The sequence below is a fragment of the Penaeus vannamei genome, chromosome 11, assembly GCF_042767895.1.
Source record: "Penaeus vannamei isolate JL-2024 chromosome 11, ASM4276789v1, whole genome shotgun sequence".
In the NCBI taxonomy this organism is placed as follows: domain Eukaryota; kingdom Metazoa; phylum Arthropoda; class Malacostraca; order Decapoda; family Penaeidae; genus Penaeus; species Penaeus vannamei.
This window is the reverse complement of record NC_091559.1, coordinates 42302790-42325289: the sequence shown is the minus strand read 5'-3', so window position 1 is coordinate 42325289 and position 22500 is coordinate 42302790. Positions and strand designations below refer to the sequence as shown.

Below are 22500 nucleotides of genomic sequence, written 5' to 3'. Positions count from 1 at the left end.
AGAAAGTGAAAGAGAAATAGATGGAGATGGAGAGCAAGAGAATTAGGTGGGAAAACCGATATTAAGAAATGCTGAGTGTATATAAAAGAGAAAATAATGAGAAATAGAAAATATCGAAAACAAAGAACAAGTGAACCAAAGATAAAGAGATGGAAAGAGGATATTAACAAACCCTTTCAGCTGAAACGAAAATGAAGCAAAAAGGGAGGGAAGATAAACAGCAAAGAAAAACAAAAAAGCTAAATTAGATTCCAAAACTTTCGTATAGAATTTTCGTATGAATATTCATGTCAGGACTAAACCAGAATTTGTGCGAAAATAAAGACAAAAAATGACAATATCACGAAACATAATGACAGGAACGCCTAGTAGCAGTCAAATAGCAGTTAGCAATGATCGTAACGGTTGTAATATAGACATGTGTCTTTGTGCGCGAACACACACAGACACACACACACACACACAAAGATACACACACACACACAAAGATACACACACACACACACACACACACGCACACCCACATCCACGCCCAGACACACACAGACACACACATACACACACACACACATACACGCACACACACAGAGTTGCCACTGTCTTCATTATCAACCTGTCAATCTGCCGTCAAACTATCACCAACCTGCCAAGTACACTTTTCCCCTGTTAGCAAAAAATATACGACAGAGAACGCAAAAAATAAGAAAAACACGCTAAAAAAACAAAAAAAAAAAAAAAAAAAATAATAATAATAATAAAAAAATAAATAAATAAAAATAATAAAAATAAAGAAAACTAAATAAAGAAAGAACATCGGATTAGATTGTACTTAAACGCACAGCTCGGGACTCGATGCCTCTAAATCTTCCATTGCGAAGGATTTAGACGATTAAATAGCTTTGGAATTACCTTTGAATGGCCAATTTTAATTTTCTAATAAAACGGAGTAGCGAAATCCCTCTCCAACTCTCGCTATCCCATAAGCCTTTTACGCTCCTCAACATTTCCCGAGCTTTTAACTCTTGGGAAATGTCAGTGAAGTATACCTAAGTATCGGTGTGTATACTCACATGTCAGAGAGACTTAAGAATATACATACACTTGAGTTTTTTTTTTTTTTCATGAAGGCCGCACACACACACATACTCGCACACATATGTCCAGCTACATACATACCTCCCCCCCCCCCCCAATATCCCTCTCTCTTGCTCTCTCTATACATAAATGTATACATACACACACACTTATATATATACGTATATATATGTATATACATATGCATATACACATATGTATATATATATATATATATATATATATATATATATATATATATATATATATGTGTGTGTGTGTGTGTGTGTGTGTGTGTGTGTGTGTGTGTGTGTGTGTGTGTGTGTGTGAATGCATGGATAAATTTCATGTGTCTGCAAATGCATTTATGTTCGCCTCATAAGGTAATTATAACTCAAATATCAACCTCAATGATAATCTTTCGAAGAGAATTCTCGTATAGATCTCATTCCCTTCCCTTCACAACTTTAATACCTCAAGGGACTCGAATTTAAAGGGAAATATCCTGAACTGCAATTAATTTCTCTATCTTCAAATAACAAATTATTCAATGGCCTCCCAGTTTGAAAATGAGCTTTATCAACTTGGCCAAGATTAGAATCTCTGCTCTATTGACTTTTCCTTCTTGACTTCTCGCAATAATTCGTTATTGGGATTCTTTTCCTTGGCGTCTGAGTATCATTCGTACACTTTAATAAATTTTGAATGGCTTATTTAAGAGGTATTTTTTCCCAGTTACACATTTATCCATTTATACACTTATATATATTGGATTAAAAATATACGTACATACATACACGCGCGTGATATTGCTGGATGGATATAGATATAGATATGCTGAATATAGATTTTGGATATATGTCTATATTCGCATTTTTTTGGGGGGGTGGGGGTGGGGGGAGGGGGGAGGGGTCAAGGTCATATGGAAGACGTCGATGCAACGGACATCAGCTTTTCCCGCACGTCCTGGCAAGTACCCGCGCCCAGCCCAGATAGGACGTGCTGCGGGTGTGAGAAGTCCGGGGAACGGGTGTGAAGGACGCTCCTCTCAAGCTGCTGCTTTCTCTTTATCTGTCTGTCTGTCTGTCTCTCTTTCGTCTCTTTCTCTTTCGTCTCACTCGTCTCTCTCTCTCTCTCTCTTTCGTCTCTCTCTCTCTTTCGTCTCTCTCTCTCTCTCGTCTCTCTCTCTCTCTCTCTCTCTCCCGTTGGAACGGACCTGGCAATACTTGCGGCGTTATCCATGTTTTGGATACGTATTAGAATTCGGTGTATATTTTTCTCTCGATATATGATATTATATTAAGATTTTCTTATGGAATTTTAAAAATTAGGAGTAATATAATACGCTACAATCTACATGTGGATTATTTGTAAATCGACAGCTACTGTGATTTATGTGAAAAGGCAGAAATTAGGTAAGCATTTAGTAGCGAATAAAATGTCCGGAAACAATAATGATCAGAAGGTAAACGTGTTATTACTGAAAATGGAGAAAGATGCAGAAAAAAGTGAAAATGAAAATGAGTAACTTCACGCGTTTCGATTCAATCTTCATCAGAATTACAAATCGTATTCATTGCTGATAAAATATGAATTCAAAACGCATCAGTTTCATCTCTTGTTTTGCCAACTTAATCTTTCTCATTTCTATTTCTTTCTACATTTGTTGCAAAGGAAATCTGTTCCATGGCGAAAGGGCTTAAAGAATGCAACACCGTATGAGTCCGAATAAATTCTCAGATTACACGGCTGGGGCCTCCTGTTACCCGCCCAGCCCAGCATTATCCGCTGTATATCCGCTGTAAATCCGCTTCTCCGTTCATGCACGCTCGCAAGACATCAAGCAACAAAGGCACATCCCTCGTAAGTTTTGGAAAGTGGTCGCTATTGGCGAAATTTGCGGAAAATGGAACCTGTGAGTCTTGATGCACGGCATAAAGGCATTACGAAATTGGACAGCCGCGGCGCAGCACATGCTCCTCCGGGGAAACTCGCGCTTGGCAACTCATCAGTCAATCCCATTTTCGTAAGCTGCCAAGAGATGGCGCTCGGATCGGCTTTGCATTAAGAAACTTTACCCGAATAACGGAACGCGCACATAACTTAACTTCTGTAAAAGATCCTACCAAAGAGGAAGGAAGAGAAAAGAAAAGAAGGAAAGGAAGGAAAGGATAATGGCATAATAATGAAAGAATATCGAAAACCCATCAACCCAGACGCGCTGCCATTACTGACACGAGATGGCTCTGAAGAAACGTCTTCGAGGAAAAAACATTCACCACACATGCATTCGGGAAGAAATTGCTTTATATCATTTTGTCCTTACAAATGCGTATGTTTAACTGATATTAATTAAACGTTATATTTGCCGCAAGAGCATTCTTTTCCATTTCTGTCATATCGAACAGAAGCAGCTATATACATACATACATATATATATATATATATATATATATATATATATATATATATATATATATATATGTACATTTATATGTATATACATATGTATATACATGTATATATATATATATATATATATATATATATATATATATATATATACAAATATATACATACATATATATTCAAATATATATATACATACATTAATATATATATGTATATATATGCATATATCTATCTGTCTATTTATCTATGTATATGGCTATATTCATATGTATATACATATGTAAATATATATACATAAATACATATACATACACATATATACATATATACATATATATATGTGTATATATATATATATATATATATATATATATATATATATATATATATATATATATATATACACACACTTATGTATATGCATGGTAAAAAAAACCACAATGCACAAACTAGATTAATTGAAGAAAGTGAGACAAAAGTTTCGGAATCGTCCTCGATTCCATCTCCGGGTATATGTATATATATATATATATATATATATATATATATATATATATATATATATATATATATATATGTTTTTTTTGTGTGTGTGTATGGAAAATATGCACACACACACACACACATATATATATACATATATATACACATACATGCATGCACACGCACATATATATGAAGATGTAGATATAGATATAGATAGGCAAATGTATATATAGATAAATGTGAGGGTGAGGGCATGTTGTAGCGATGTTTCCATCGTCGCCACTATATCTAATCCTTAATTTTATATAATTCCTTCATGAAATTAAGATTTTCTTCTCACTTGTACTCAACATTCCCTTAAATACTGTTAACGGTAGCGTGTCCAGAATTTAAGGAAATGGAGTGAAATTGGTCATTAAAGTCGTCTTAAAAGATAAGGTCCATCTTCAGTTTATTAAAGCAATAAAAGCGAAGCGATAGATACATCTTTATCAAGCACCTTTGATGTCTAGGAACTGCATGGCTATGTGGTTATTTACCCTTAGGAACCCGTCCTTCTCTGCAGCATGGCGCGACTGCTAGCACCTGACGAGCTCGTTCCGTCACACACACACACACACACACACAGACACACACACACACACACACACAAAAAAAAAAAAAAAGTGAGAGAGAGAGAGAAAAAAAACAGCGTAAATAAGAGCGCAAAGGAAAGTTTGGAAAGAAGAGTGGGAAGGAAGACTGGGGATAGGGAGAGGATAAGGAATGGAAAAAAAGGAATTTTAGGAGGAGAGAAAGGAGCTGTGACTTGACCCAGCAATGAGAGAGAGGCTCAGAGGGGGCTAAAGGTCATACGACCCCCCCCCCCACCCCACCCCTATATAGACATAGGCCTGAATTGTCGTAGGCTCTTTTCCCAGCAATTCTGATTGGCTGCTAACTATGAGGGAGAACCACATAGGTATGGGAAACCTAAATAATAAGGTCCCACATGATGCACTTATCATGGTATTAATTATGGTATTAAGTTCGTCCTAGCACGAAGCATCCTCAACGCGTCCAGGGTGTGACGTCAGCCCGTATTAAAGGGCATCCTCAGCGCGTCCAGGGTATGACGTCATCCCGCGTCATAGGGCATCGCTGCAGAGTGCATGCGTGTGATAAGGATACGTCAGATATCCGATGCTGCAACGCGTACTGTGACTAGACCCTCTCCCCGAAAGAGTCAGCGAGTGTGAAACACTTCCGTCAGCAGCGAACCACCAGTCAGCAGCCCCGCCCCGAAACAGTCAGCGTGTGAAACACTTCCGTCAGCAGTGAACCACCAGTCAGCAGCCCCGCCCCGAAACAGTCAGCGAGCGTGACACCCTTCCGTCAGCAGCCCCGCCCCGAAACAGTCAGCGAGCGTGAAACCTTTCCGTCAGCAGCGAACCACCGTCAGCAGCCCCGCCCCGAAGCAGTCAGCGAGCGTGACACCCTTCCGTCAGCAGCCCCGCCCCGAAACAGTCAGCGAGCGTGAAACCTTTCCGTCAGCAGCGAACCACCGTCAGCAGCCCCGCCCCGAAGCAGTCAGCGAGCGTGACACCCTTCCGTCAGCAGCCCCGCCCCGAAACAGTCAGCGAGCGTGAAACCTTTCCGTCAGCAGCGAACCACCGTCAGCAGCCCCGCCCCGAAACAGTCAGCGAGCGTGACACCCTTCCGTCAGCAGCGAACCACCAGTCAGCAGCCCCGCCCCGAAACAGTCAGCGAGCGTGACACCCTTCCGTCAGCAGCGAACCACCGTCAGCAGCCCCGCCCCGAAACAGTCAGCGAGCGTGACACCCTTCCGTCAGCAGCGAACCACCGTCAGCAGCCCCGCCCCGAAACAGTCAGCGAGCGTGACACCCTTCCGTCAGCAGCGAACCACCGACAGCAGCCCCGCCCCGAAACAGTCAGCGAGCGTGACACCCTTCCGTCAGCAGCGAACCACCGACAGCAGCCCCGCCCCGAAACAGTCAGCGAGCGTGAAACCTTTCCGTCAGCAGCGAACCACCGTCAGCAGCCCCGCCCCGAAACAGTCAGCGAGCGTGACACCCTTCCGTCAGCAGCGAACCACCGACAGCAGCCCCGCCCCGAAACAGTCAGCGAGCGTGACACCCTTCCGTCAGCAACGAACCACCGTCAGCAGCCCCGCCCCGAAACAGTCAGCGAGCGTGAAACCTTTCCGTCAGCAGCGAACCACCGTCAGCAGCCCCGCCCCGAAACAGTCAGCGAGTGTTCAACCTTTCCTTCAGCAGCGAACCACCGTCAGCAGCCCCGCCCCGAAACAGTCAGCGAGCGTGACACCCTTCCGTCAGCAGCGAACCACCGTCAGCAGCCCCGCCCCGAAACAGTCAGCGAGCGTGACACCCTTCCGTCAGCAGCGAACCACCGACAGCAGCCCCGCCCTGAAACAGTCAGCGAGCGTGACACCCTTCCGTCAGCAGCGAACCACCGACAGCAGCCCCGCCCCGAAACAGTCAGCGAGCGTGACACCCTACCGTCAGCAGCGAACCACCGACAGCAGCCCCGCCCCGAAACAGTCAGCGAGCGTGAAACCTTTCCGTCAGCAGCGAACCACCGTCAGCAGCCCCGCCCCGAAACAGTCAGCGAGCGTGACACCCTTCCGTCAGCAGCCCCGCCCCGAAACAGTCAGCGAGCGTGAAACCTTTCCGTCAGCAGCGAACCACCGTCAGCAGCCCCGCCCCGAAACAGTCAGCGAGCGTGACACCCTTCCGTCAGCAGCCCCGCCCCGAAACAGTCAGCGAGCGTGAAACCTTTCCGTCAGCAGCGAACCACCGTCAGCAGCCCCGCCCCGAAACAGTCAGCGAGCGTGACACCCTTCCGTCAGCAGCGAACCACCGTCAGCAGCCCCGCCCAGAAACAGTCAGCGAGCGTGACACCCTTCCGTCAGCAGCGAACCACCGTCAGCAGCCCCGCCCCGAAACAGTCAGCGAGCGTGACACCCTTCCGTCAGCAGCGAACCACCGTCAGCAGCCCCGCCCCGAAACAGTCAGCGAGCGTGACACCCTTCCGTCAGCAGCCCCGCCCCGAAACAGTCAGCGAGCGTGAAACCTTTCCGTCAGCAGCGAACCACCGTCAGCAGCCCCGCCCCGAAACAGTCAGCGAGCGTGACACCCTTCCGTCAGCAGCGAACCACCAGTCAGCAGCCCCGCCCCGAAACAGTCAGCGAGCGTGACACCCTTCCGTCAGCAGCGAACCACCGTCAGCAGCCCCGCCCCGAAACAGTCAGCAGCGAACCACCGTCAGCAGCCCCGCCCCGAAACAGTCAGCGAGCGAACCACCGTCAGCAGCCCCGCCCAGAAACAGTCAGCGAGCGTGACACCCTTCCGTCAGCAGCGAACCACCGTCAGCAGCCCCGCCCCGAAACAGTCAGCGAGCGTGACACCCTTCCGTCAGCAGCGAACCACCGTCAGCAGCCCCGCCCCGAAACAGTCAGCGAGCGTGACACCCTTCCGTCAGCAGCGAACCACCGTCAGCAGCCCCGCCCCGAAACAGTCAGCAGCGAACCACCGTCAGCAGCCCCGCCCCGAAACAGTCAGCGAGCGAACCACCGTCAGCAGCCCCGCCCCGAAACAGTCAGCGAGCGTGACACCCTTCCGTCAGCAGCGAACCACCGTCAGCAGCCCCGCCCCGAAACAGTCAGCGAGCGTGACACCCTTCCGTCAGCAGCGAACCACCGTCAGCAGCCCCGCCCCGAAACAGTCAGCGAGCGTGACACCCTTCCGTCAGCAGCCCCGCCCCGAAACAGTCAGCGAGCGTGACACCCTTCCGTCAGCAGCGAACCACCGTCAGCAGCTCCGCCCCGAAACAGTCAGCAGCGAACCACCGTCAGCAGCCCCGCCCCGAAACAGTCAGCGAGCGAACCACCGTCAGCAGCCCCGCCCCGAAACAGTCAGCGAGCGTGACACCCTTCCGTCAGCAGCGAACCACCGTCAGCAGCCCCGCCCCGAAACAGTCAGCGAGCGTGACACCCTTCCGTCAGCAACGAACCACCGTCAGCAGCCCCGCCCCGAAACAGTCAGCGAGCGAACCACCGTCAGCAGCCCCGCCCCGAAACAGTCAGCGAGCGTGACACCCTTCCGTCAGCAGCGAACCACCGTCAGCAGCCCCGCCCCGAAACAGTCAGCGAGCGTGACACCCTTCCGTCAGCAGCGAACCACCGTCAGCAACGCCGCCCTTCACCACGCCCCTCCGAGCAGATACGTCAGCGCCAGCAGCTTCTCTCAGCACAAAGTCAGCGTCAGGAGCAGCGGCCGTCACTCCGCAGCGCGTCCTTTCCCTGACGTCATCAGGCGGAGCAAATCACTCATTTAAGTCGAAGCCCATTTGTCAGAGCGGCTTGGGACACCTGGGTTTAATTAGTCCTTCGTTCACCTTATTACGGAGGGGATTAGAGGAGCGTTGCCAGTTGCGGAATTCCCGTCTGATTTATTCATTATACATGTGGAGTTTAGGGAGGAGTGGAGGAGCGGGTGGCAGGGCGGAGGAGTGAGGGAGTGAGGTGACGGCGGCGACTGGCCACTCATTATATCATTACCCTAATCATTACTCAGTGTGTGCATGTATGCATACATGCATACATATATCTTCACACACACACACACACACACACACACACATATATAAATATATATATATATATATATATATATATATATATATTATATATATATATATTATATATATATATATATATATATATATATATATATATATATATATATATATATATATATATATATATATATATATATGCGTGTGTGTGTGAGTGGGGAGGGGGATTGCGCGTGTGTACACATACATAATGTTTATACTCCTGCAAACATATATATACACTCCTGCATGCATAACTTGAAAATGCTTTCATGAATATATTTTCCACTACAAGCGCTGCCCTTTTGGTTTATATATTTCAGAGAAATCCAGTGACAAAATAAACATAAAAACGAATTTATGGAAATTAGATAGTCGTCGCAGTGACAGAATGTCAAAGGATTCTAGAGAAAAAACATATCTTTTGTGTTTTATTCAAATTACAAGAAAATTATAAAGCCCTTTTTCAAACGTGAGTTGGTATTAAAGACAATTTGTCTAACATTCCGCGCGCTGTATGCCTATTGGTCGCATATTTTCCTCTCTTGACCAATCACACGCAAGCATAAACACGAAAGGGGCGGAGTCACATGTTGACAAAATATTTTGCTCTTCACCGGCCCATTCGTCAGCGGGAGGTCAAGCCGAACACAACAGGAAAGACGTATTGCTCCAGGCGAACCAAAAATCAACGTCTATTTTTAGATTTTTTGTATTAATAAGAAAGTATCGGGCTTTCCCCTCCAGATCTGTCGTTTCTTTTGCCGCGGACTGGTTTGATGTTCGGATCACGGAGGAAAATCTTCATCGTTTTTGAGACGGGTGAAGAATGTTTCAACATAATCTAGGCCATCCATCATAATATTACTTCTAAAAGTTGAGCACACAAAGCATATGCGTGGCTGAGATATACACATATGTATATATATATATATATATATATATATATATATATATATATATATATATATATATATATATAGAGAGAGAGAGAGAGAGAGAGAGAGAGAGAGAGAGAGAGATAGATAGATGGATAAATATAAATATAAATGTAAATATATATATGTACATATGCATGTACACACACACACACACATATATATTACACACACACACACACACACTTATAGATAGACAGAGATATAGAGAGATTACGAATTTACAGAAAGATAGAGAGCGGGAGAAACAGATAAATAGAGACAGACCATTATCTAGTGTTTCTTGAAATGAGTAAACTTACAGGTAAACGATCGTAATGATAAACCAATAAACTTCGCAAGTCCTGACGCAAGCAAGCACACAGCTACCAAAGAACATAAATAGTATTTTCTGCTTCTCCACACGTCGGCACACTTAGGCTAAACCCTTCGGATCGAGCGCGGATCTCTTTGACTACACCTAATCCTCTTTTCCAATCCTATTCCCTCCGTCTGCTGCTGAGCCTGTAACCAAGAAAACCTCTGTCCAATCCGTTTATCTTTAATCCTTCCTCGAGCCGAATGTCTTCTTTTATTAAGGAAACGTAAGGGAAAATAAAGAATTACTCTGATTGATTTAGGTTTTAGGATAGTTGTGGCAGAATATCTTAAAAAATTAACGTTTTCTTTGTTTTCTTTTAGATTGAACCATGAGAGAAAACGGGACGAGCAACCACCACCGGCCATGCATCCACATCAAGTGAGTATCAGCTCAATAAAGGTCTCCTTATCGTTATCAGTATCAGTTATTACCATATCATTATATCTTAATATCAACATATCACATCTTGATCACATTATTATTATTATTACCATACCACCACTACTAATCATCACGTCACATCATCATCACTATCATTACCGTTTCATCACCTTCGCATTATTCGGTATCATTACAATAATTTAATAATAGATTCACTGATATCATGTTCATTTTGCATCACCAGGACGATTGAATGAGCTCTAAATAAATATCAATCAGCATTTTCATCGTTAAATCAAAAGTTGCCAATAATTATCTGCCTTTGTTTAATCTCGGTATCAAAAATGCTTGACCTGATTTGATCAAACATAAAAGCTTATTATGAAACGCAGACGAAAGGAGAACAGAATTAACGAGCAAATAATTTTACAGTTTTCAGCTGGAGAAAAAAGAGAAAAAAGATCAGAGAATTTATGCACTACTTTTTCTTATGCAAGGAGCAGGATGTATATGCATTTGTGTTCTTGGGTTCGCGTGCGTTGCTACATTTAGAAAGAGAAAGAGAGAGAGAGAGGGAGAGAGAGAGAGAGAGAGAGAGAGAGAGAGAGAGAGAGAGAGAGAGAGAGAGAGAGAGAGAGAGAGAGAGAGAGAGAGAGAGAATGGATGAATGAGACCGAGAGCGAAAGTGAGATAGAATTGAAGGAGGAAAACACACACACACACACACACACACACACACACACACACACACACACACACTTACACACACAGTGACACTCACACAACCAACCATCCCTGCGGTTCACAGGTCTCATTCTGCTAACATTGCAAAGTAGAGTCACAGCCAGGATAACCGCAAGGATAAACAGTATTGTAACCTTTTTAAAGAACACAAAGCAAGATCGTCATACCAGATTGGCCAAAGAAAGGCATAAACATTTCTTTGGAGACGATAGAACAAGCTCGGAATAATTATTTTCTCACCTAAGCGACCTCGTGACCTCGCCCCCTCCCCCCACTAAACATAAATTGCTCAGTAAGCACCATAACCCCATAATATTAACGGTGGAGACTTTCTTCAACCTCATTATACCAGACAACTTTGGTAAACTGTCGGATAATACAGCGTAAGACGGACAGGATAAATGGTCGTTCGCTCATCCCACTTGACTATCTTAATTCACCTTAACATGAAGGTCAATTAGGAGGATTTGATTTCATTAATTTATTTTTATTTATTTATTTTCTTACAGTATGGTAGTGGGACAGTTTTTCCTTCTCTTTCCTAGAGGTAGAGAGATGGCAGAACTTCTAGCCAACTCTTTCCCTGTAATTGGAAGTTACCAGACCCTAACAGGCTCTAAATTACCCCCCAGCAATTTGTTCAAAACTCCATGGTATACCTTCCATTAGCCAGTATGTGTGTGGGGAAGAACAGAATTAGCTCTTGCAATCTCTTGAGGTGAACTGAACAGCTGATCTGTCACTCACTGCACTGTTACAAGCTTGCTTAGTACAAAATAAATCAGGAACCAGGCCAGGGATGTGGCCATAATGAGAAGAGAATAAGATGCCCTCGAGAATGAGAGGTCTGTTTTACTCCCTCTTTTCAAGCAAAGTTCTACGGCTACTTTGTCATTAATAGTCAGTTTCGTTAAGCGTCGAAGATCTCGGCATATCATCCTTTGCTACAATTCACAATGATTTTGCGAAAAAAAAATCCTTAAAAAGTCTCGGTACCATGAGAGATCTGTTAATGCCACTACAAAACTATAATGGACACATACTAAGTGAGCATTCCATTGACTTATCATACATATCACACAAGGCGGTGCTTTCAGGCCTTAGTTGTGGAAATTGTACTATCACAAATCGATGCACTCCACGAAGATAAATGTACACGGGTACTCATACACGTTACATCAAACTACGTCAAAATTATCCTGGGGCACATAACTACACATAACAACCAGTGACTGAAGATCCAGGCCTCGCTAATGACACTTCCTCAGACACAACACAAATGGACAGCAAGAACCAAACCTCCCACACCGATATTGATATCTTAGGAGTGCAGATTTAGAGTAAGTTTTAACATATGCATATTGTTAGGGGGAATTACAATAGGAGCGCAGATTTATAGTAGTTTTAACATACGAGTATTGTTAGGGGGAACTGCAAAGAACACAGCCAGGAGAAATGCTTGCGTCCAGTGCATCACACTTCTCCTGGACAGTAGAAGTCCCCATGCATTCTACAATTCCTGGGGTCCGTGGTCGTGCTCCTGCAGCTCCTCAGCCTGCAGGATCCAGAATCGAGACAAACGACTAGTGCCATTCAAAACAAACGAAACTCAAATCCTAGTTAAACCTCCATCCTCACCAACATCTGTGCGAAGTTACACCACAAGCGCACCACCAGCGCCCCGATCAAGAGGTGCAACTTCCCTTCGCAAAGATTAAACCTCATCTGCGGCCATTCAAACTTCAATAAGCTTGATTCCAAACCACAGTGATATATTACCACTTACCTTGTATAAGCTTCCATTCCTACAAGCTTTTCTTTTCAGATCTGTGCACAGTTGGACTTTGCACCTTGACCTTGTCTAACATAAATTTTGTTAATGAATGCGGTTAGCACGGTCAGGTTATTCAGAACGACTAGATGTATTATGGGTGTTTAACTTAATTTAAAGTTGCTCTCATGTAAAGTTTTCGGATAGTTTATCCATAATATGGTAGTTTCGCTTATAAAAGATGCAAGGAGTTGAAAAAAAACTTTTAATGAGAGAGAGAGAGAGAGAGAGAGAGAGAGAGAGAGAGAGAGAGAGAGAGAGAGAGAGAGAGAGAGAGAGAGAGAGAGAGAGAGAGAGGAGGAAGAGGACTCAAACATCGCACTAGCTGCTACAATATTAGATCAAAGGTTAGCATCTGACGACCGACCGCATGCGCTATCTTCTGAATAATCAATGCGCTGTAAAAATATTTGAATTTGTATATATCTTCAGTCTCTATTTTTAGTTTCTAATACTATAGAGCAGTGCTGTCCAAATATTTTCGCCTATTGTACCCTTTAATACCTTCTTGTACTGTTACGTACACCCCCATCCCCCATGGCTAAACAAACTGTTTTAATTAGGATAATGCAAATAATATACTAATTATGAAAAGACTGCATTGCAGGAGTGTTGGTCAATAAATTCGAATTTAATACACGAATAAAAAAGATGATTTAATAACAAAATGCTTGAAAAATACTTACACAACTTATTATGAGATGTGAGGCGTGTGTGTTCCTTGTTTGTTCACGTATCCCTTTCGACAACACTGCTATAGAGTATAGGTATATATGCAAGATTTATAGAAACGTATTCTCGTGTGTTTATCAAAGGGGATTGGTGAAGAACAAGAAAAAATAATACCAGAAATGTAGTGGAAGTTAACATCGTGATGATAATGGCAATTAATAGTTAATTCTATGGACTAACAAGCCTTACAATGACAACAGTGAAGGTATGACTGAGTGAAGGTATGACTATTCCAAGTGGTTATGATGTTGATAATATTGATCATATTGAAGGTGGTGATAACGATAAAAATATAATAGTAATTATAGAGAAAAAAATAGCAATGTGAGCACCAAAGAATTTATATAAATATAGTGGCGCTGAATTCATAATTACAAGAATGACAACAAAAATAGGGAAAAGCTAATAGAAGTCTAATTTTTATATCATGCTAATTAATTTCTGTTTCTTTTTTTGTGTGATTTTTTTCTCTTTCATGTACATTGCAACATCCCTCCTGGTATTAATTATACGTAATGTATGATAATGATTTTGAATTCCTGATTTATTTGGAATGAGGCGTGAAGTTGTATATAGATATGGGCCAAGAACCTGTGAAATATATAGACAGAGGTCGAATTATAAGAGAGAAATAAATGATAAGATCCTGTCATTTTTATTCTTGTATCTGTTATGATTATAATTATCATTATTACTATCATCATTATCACTATCATTATTACTATTATTATTATTGTGGCTGTTGTTATCATTGTCATCACTATTATTATTATTATCATTATAATTTTTATTGTTATCATCATTATTATTATAATCATTATTGTTATTGTTATTACCATTTCTTTTATTATTGCTATCATCATTGCCATTATCATTATTATTATTGTCATTATTATCATTATTATCATTATCATTTTTATTATTAGTAGTAGTATTACTATTACTATTACTATCATTATCATTATTATTATTATTACTACTATTATTATTATTATTACTATTATTATTATTGTTATTATTATTATTACTATCATCATCATTATTGTCATTATCATTATTACTATCATGATCATTATTATCATTATTGTTATCATAATTATTATCATTATGATCTTTTTCATTACCACTAGTTTTACTACTATTATCATTAGCATTATTATTGTTATTATTGAAGTTATTATTATTATTATTATTATTATTATTATTATTATTATTATTATTATTATTATTATCATTGTTGTTATTATCATCATAATCATCATCATTATTATTATTAGTAGTAATAGCAATAGTATTACTATTGTAATTATTACTATTGCTGTTATTATTATTACTATTGCTATTTTTGTTGATATAATTGTCATTATTATTATCATCATTGTTTTGATATCATTATCACTATTATTATGATTATTATCAATATTATTATCATCATTAATATTATTATGATTTTCATAACTATTATCATCATTTTTTATCATTATCATAATTATTACTATTACTATTGTTATCATTATTCTTATAATTGCTGATTATCATTATCATACTCATTACCATTGTTATTATAATCATTCACTATTTTCATTAACATTATCATATTTATCATTATTATTGTTGTTGTTATCACTATCATCATTTTCATTATTATCATTATTATTGTAATTTTTTTGCTATTATTATTATCTTTATTAGTTTGATATCATTATTATCATTGTTAACATTATCATTGTTATTAATGTTATCATCATTATCATTACTTTTATCATTATCAATATCATGAACACCATCATCATTATCATTGTAATATCTTTTATCATTATTATCGCTATCATTAATATTATGACAATGTTGATGATGATGATGATGTTGATGTTGATGTTGATTGTTATTATCATTATGATTATTATTATCAATGTTATTATTATAATAATGATAATAATAATAATTATTATTATTATTATTATCATAATCATCATCATTATTATTATTGTCGTGATTACTATTACTGTTATTACTAATATTATCATTATCATTATATCACTATTTTTGTTATCATTATTGTATTTCTTATTTATTTTATCATTAGTTTCATTATCAACATTATTATCGCCTCCATCTTGTTTTTTCGGTTACAATAGTGTCAAAAGATTTAATGATAACAACCAACAATAATAGCAATGAAAATGAATACAAAACAAGAATAATAAAAATAATAAAATGAAAAATAAAACAATAAAAAGGAGTACAAAACAAGATAATGAAAAAAAAATGAAAACGACAACAGTAACTTGACGAAAACAAAATAAAATGAAAAATAAAATAATAAAAAGGAGTACAAAACAAGAACAGTGATGATGAAAGAAATGAAAAACAACAACAGCAAATTGACAAAAACAAAGACAACGACGATAATAAAGCCATTTTCCAACAGAGAATCCCCCGGCAAAAGACGAATTGAAAATCATTTACTCTAACAAGAACGAAAATCGCCTTTTGAAACCATCATCTTATTTTCTTTGCCACGGCGACTCACCTGCAACATCGGGACAACCGGAGAAGCTCCATCCTGCAACGAGAAGGGGGGGGTGGGGGTTCAGGGATTTCCGGAGGCGTGGGGGGTGTGGGGGTGTGGGGGATGGGGGTGGGGGTGGGGGTGGTTCAGTAGCTCGAGAAGCTCCATCCTGCAACGAGAGAGGGGGGGGGGGGGTCAGGGATTTCCTGGAGGCGTGGGGGTGTGTGGGGGGGTGGGGGATGGGGGTGGGGGTGGGGGGGGGGGTTCAGTAGCTCGAGAAGCTCCATCCTGCAACGAGGGGGGGGGGGGTTCAGGGATTTCCGGAGGCGCGGGGGTGTGGGGGTTTGGGGGGAGGGTGGGGGGAGGGGGGTTCAGTAGCTCGCTAAGGGTTTTTCGAGAGAATGGAATTCCTGAAAATTTCCCAGACGTTTGGTTGTTCTTTCAATTCCGTTGTTTTCTTGCTCTTCCCGGAAACCATTGCATGTTTTATTGCTGTCTGGAAATTGATGCAGCACGGATGTTGAATGTGGCTCTGTTGTATTGCAGGGATCTTGATTAGCTACGGTTATTTGCGCAAAGCTCATGTTGAACAGTTGCAGTTCAGATTTCTATTCTGAAATATGATCTTAGTAAGACTACTCTTATCTTGATCACACTCACACACGAGCGCACACACACACAAACGCACAGTCACTCATACACACACACACACACACACACACACACACACACATACACACACACACACACACACATACACACGCACACGCACACGCACACACACACACATAAACACACCCACAAACGCACTCACAGTCAGATGTGTTCCCTCATATTAAACAAGAAAGTTATTAGAGAAGAAACAGAAATAAAGATTAAAAAATCTTCACTTCTACTGCGTGCTACATTTACATGAAATCAGAACTAATCTGCTTGACTGAGATAGCTCATATAAAATTCTGATGAAACTGCAGTAAAATCGGATATACATTTCTGCTTTTCTACATTAAAATAAAAGACAGTTTTAGAAAAAAAAATCAGATATACATTTATGTTTTTCTACTTTGAAATGAAAGATAGTTTTAGAGAAAAAAAATCATATATACATTTCTGCTTTTCTACTTTGAAATGAAAGATAGTTTTAGGAAAAAAAATCAGATATCCATTTCTGTTTTTGTTCATTGAAATAAAAGATAGTTTTAGAAAAAAAAAATAGATATACATTCTTGCTTTTCTACACTGAAATAAAAGATAGTTTTAGAAAAAAAACAGATATACATTTATGTTTTCCTACTTTGAAATAAAAGATAGTTTTAGAAAAAAAATCAGATATACATTTCTGTTTTTCTACATTGAAATAAAAGATAGTTTTAGAAAAAAAAATCAGATATACATTTCTACTTTTCTACAATGAAATAAAAGATAGTTTTAGAAAAAAAAAATCAGATATACATTTCTGCTTTTCTACATTGAAATAAAAGATAGTTTTAGAAAAAAAAATCAGATATACATTTCGGCTTTTCTACACTGAAATAAAAGATAGTTTTAGAAAAAAAAAATCAGAAATACATTTCTTCTTTCTATAATGAAATAAAAGATAGTTTTAGAAAAAAAAATCAGATATACATTTCGGCTTTTCTACACTGAAATGAAAGATAGTTTTAGAAAAAAAATTAGATATACATTTATGCTTTTCTACATTAAAATAAAAGATAATTTTAGAAAAAAAAATCAGAAATACATTTCTTCTTTCTATAATGAAATAAAAGATAGTTTTAGAAAAAAAAATAGATATACATTCCTGCTTTTCTACATTGAAATGAAAGATAGTTTTAGAAAAAAAAATCAGATATACATTTCTTCTTTTCTACATTGAAATGAAAGATAGTTTTAGAAAAAAAAATCAGATATACATTTCTGTTTTTCTACACTGAAATGAAAGATAGTTTTAGAAAAAAAATTAGATATACATTCCTGCTTTTCTACATTGAAATAAAAGACAGTTTTAGAAAAAAAAATCATATATACATTTATGCTTTTCTACATTGAAATGAAAGATAGTTTTAGAAAAAAAAAAAAAAATCAGATATACATTTCTACACTGAAATGAAAGATAGTTTTAGATAGCGTATTTTATGCACGTGTTTGGTTTACTACTTATGTTGATCAGTAATAGCACTAAAACAGGCACTCTTGTCATTATTTCATCTAGATAATGGGTGTTTTATTGTATCATATTTTCTCCGGATTATTTCCTTTTACTTTATTAATCAAAGGAATTGTCTGTGTTCTAGATACAAACACACACGCGCATTCACATATATGTAAGCAAGGACACACACACACACACACACACACACACACACACACACACACACACACACACACACACACACACACACGCACGCACACATATATATGTATATATATAAATATGTGTATACGTGTGTGGATGGGTGTGGATGTGCAGATGTGTATATATGTATATGTATGTGTATATATATATATATATATATATATATATATATATATATATATATATATATATATATGTATATATATATATATATATATATATATATATATATATATATATATATATATATATATAAATATATAAATATATATATAGAAAGAGAAAGAGAGAGAGAGAGATTTATAGAAAGAAATAGCTAGATGAAAATATAGATAAATGCATGAATATGTAATCGGTAGATGGATGAATATCTCTTGAAATTAATGCTTACTCATTGCTTTTCCAAATCCAAGCAGAATTCCTTGCCGTGAACTAGGGTTGATCAAGAACTCTCTCTCCCTCCCCCCCTCCCACCCCACCCTTCTCCCCAACCTTCCACCGTCCAAAAGTCACCTCTTTCCTTCCCGCTCCCTCCCTCCCTCCCACCTCCCCTCTACACACCCTCTCCGCCCCCCCCCCCACACACACGCCTTCCACCTTCCCGCTCACACACGCTTCCTTCTTTCACTTCCTCATACCGCCCCCTTCCCCCCAACCACAAGTCATACCCCTCAAAAGGCACTAAAAGATCTGCGAAATGCCCCTTATCCCCCTCTCCCTACTCCCCCCTCCCTCCCTCCTCACCGCCATCCTTTTAGGCCTCTTATCCCTCCCTCCCTCCTTCCTTCCCTCCTCCTTCCCACCCACCCTCCCACCCTCCCCCCCTTCTTCCCCACCCTCCCTCCCTCCCCTCCCTCCTTCCTTCCCACCCCTCAACCCCCATCCCTCCCTCACCCTCCCTCCCTCCTCATCCGCCATCCTTTTAAAGCCCCAATTCGGCCTCCTCCTCTTCCTTTACACTCACGCCCTTCCTTGTTTAAATCCAATTTCCGTGCCGATCGCGACGCCAGCTTCGAGGTATCACGGGCGGGGCGGAGACTCGGCGTGAAAGTCTATGTCTTTATTTATTTTTTTATTTTTATTTTGTTATTGTTTATTTTGTTTTTTTGGGAGGGATGGTTGGAGCGATGTGACTTATTAAAAAAAAAAAAAAAAAAAAAAAAAAAAAAAAAACATATATATATATATATATATATATATATATATATATATATATATATATATATATATATATATGTATATATATATATATACTATGTGAGTATTTGTGTTTTTCGTGAAATGCGGGAGCGAAAGTCTCTCTTTATTTTCATTTTATTTTGTTATTATTTTGTTTTTGGGAGGGATGATTGGAGCGATGTGTCTTATTGAAAAATAAGAAATATACTACTATATATACTATGTGAGTATTTTTTTTTTTTCGTGAAATGCGAAAGCGAAAGTCTATCTCTTGATTTTTTTCTTTTTTTTTTATCTTTTTGGTTTTGTTATTGTTTATTTTGTTTTTGAGGAGGGATAATTGGAGCGATGTGTCTTATAAAAAAAAAAACTATGTGAATGTTTTTTTCTTTCTTTCTAAGGGCGCTGCGGTGAAATGCGAGAGCTTTATTTTTTAATTATTTATTTTTTTTTTGTTATTAATTATTTTGTTTTTAGGAGGGATGATTGGAGCGATGTGTCTTATTAAAAAAAAAAATACTATGTGAGAACTTTTTTTGTCTGTGAAATGCGGAAGCGAAAGTCTTTCTGTTTATTTTTATTTTTATTTATTTTTTATTTTGTTTTTGGGGAGGGATGATTAGAGCGATGTTTCTTATTAAAGAAAAAAAAATACGTGAGTATTCATTTTTTTTTCTTATATATATATATATATATATATATATATATATATATATATATATATATATATATATATAAGAGCGAAAGTCTATCTCTGTATTTATTATCATTATTTTTTGTTGCTGTTTATTTTGTCTTTGGAAGGGATGACTGGAGCGATGTGTCTTATTGAAAAATAATAATAATACTATGTGAGTATTTATTTTTTTTTCTTTCTTGAAATGCGAGAGCGAGTCTATCCCCTATTTTATTATTATTATTATTTTATTTGTTATCTTGTTTTTTGTTGTTGGGAGGAATGATAGGGGTGATGTGTCATATTAAAAGATAAATAGATAAATAAATAAAAATACTATGTGAGTATTTACTTTTTTTTATTTCTAAAGGTCGGCGGGCAAGAGATTTGTACATATTCGATTACATATAATTAATGTTACTATTATTATTACTATCATTATTATCATCAATTTTATTGTTACTTTTATTATGATCATCACTATTATTGTTATTATTATTATTATTATTATTATTGTTGTTGTTGTTGTTGTTGATACCATTGATATTATTGTTATTATCATTATTATCATTATTATTAAAACTATTATCATTATCATTATTCATTGTTGTCATTATCATGAATTTTATCATTACTATTATTTATCATTATCATGATCATTATTATTATACCTCATTCTTATCATGATCATTATCCTTATTGTCATTATCATAATTATTACTATCCTCATGATCATTACTATCATCATTCTTATTACATTATTACTGTTACCATAATTATTATCATTAGTAGTAGTATCATTATTATCATCATCATCATTATCGTTATCATCACCATCATCATCATCATTATTATCCTTATCATCATCATCACCATCGTCATTATCAGTCATCACAATCACTATTATCACCAATATCATCAACATAATTATCATTACTATTACTATTCCCCTTTTTCGCTATTACAACAAACCTCCTCCTTACACCCACCTCTCATTACACATATTCTTGTATCACCTCAATCATATCATCTTTTTACAACACCCTGTTTGTCTCGGCTATGAGGGGAATGTGGTGTATCGACCCCTAATGAGACTGTGAGGAGTGTAATGAGTGTTTTGCTATTATCTAGGAGGAATGAAGTGTATTTAATGAGACTGTGAGGAGCATAATGAGTGTTTTGTTGTTATCTGAGAAGAAATCTGTGTATTTAATGAGACTGTGATAAGGGTAAAGAGTGTTTTGCTATTATCTAAAAGGAATGTGCTGTATTAACCTTTAATGAGACTGTGAGGAGTGGAATGAGTGCTTTGTTATTATCTAGGAGGAATGCAGAGTATTTAATGAGACTGTGAGGAGCATGATGAGTGCTATGCTATTATCTGAGAGGAACGTGGTGTATCAACCCTTAATGAGACTGTGAGGAGTTCATTTAATGAGTGCTTTGTTATTATCTGAGAGGAATGCGGAGTATTTACTGAGACTGTGAGGAGTGTAATGACTATTTTGTTATTACCTGAGAGGAACGTGGTATATCAACCCTTAATGAGACTGTGAGGAGTTTAATGAGTGCTTTGTCTATTTCCTCATCAATCACTGGGCATTGGTCGTGAGGGAGGAAGGAGGGAAGAAAACGTACGTGAGGAAGATGGTGATGGAGAAGAAGAATAAGAAAAAGAAAGGGAAATATATGAGAAGAAGATGAATAAAACAGGTGGAGAAGAAGAAGAAAAGAAAAGAAAGAGGAAGGAAGTGGGAGACAAGGAGGAGAAAAAAGAAAGTGATGGAGAAGACGAAGAAAACAAAAGGAAGAGGAAGGAAGTGGGAGAGAAGGAGGAGAAAAATAGAGTGGTGGAGAAGAAGAAGAAGAAGAAGAGAAAGGAAGTGGGAGATAAGGAGGAGAATAAAAAAGGTGATGGAGAAGAAGAAGAAGAAGAAGAAGAAGAGAAAGGAAGTGGGAGAGAAGGAGGAGAAAAAAGAAAGTGGTGGAGAAGAAGAAGAAGAGAAAAGAAAGAGAAAGGGAGTCAAAGAGAATAAGAAAGAAAAGGTAATGAAGAAGAAAAAAAAAAGAAAAGAAAAAGAAAGAAAGTTGAGGAGAGAAAAAAGTTGATGGAGATAATGAGGAAGAAAGAGGAAGTCGAAGAGAAGAAGAAGAAAGAAAATGGATAAGAAGGAGGTGAAGGT

At 38.7% G+C, this 22500-nt stretch overlaps 2 protein-coding genes across 2 annotated transcripts in view; both read left to right on the top strand.

Annotated features, from left to right (window-relative positions):
* LOC113822885 (uncharacterized) overlaps positions 1-22500 on the top strand; it is a 77321-nt gene that overhangs the window by 33981 nt on the left and 20840 nt on the right. The window contains exon 2 of the mRNA XM_070127308.1: positions 10227-10284. Coding sequence (XP_069983409.1) covers positions 10235-10284 — 50 coding nt within the window. The 5' untranslated portion in view covers positions 10227-10234. The remainder of the gene's footprint in view (positions 1-10226; positions 10285-22500) is intronic.
* LOC138863325 (mucin-2-like) lies at positions 1997-8328 on the top strand. The gene is made up of 7 exons (XM_070127523.1): positions 1997-2104; positions 2815-2989; positions 5001-5142; positions 5287-5454; positions 5678-6641; positions 6782-7002; positions 7140-8328. The coding sequence occupies exons 1-7, from the start codon at positions 1997-1999 to the stop codon at positions 8326-8328; spliced, it is 2967 nt and encodes a 988-aa protein (XP_069983624.1).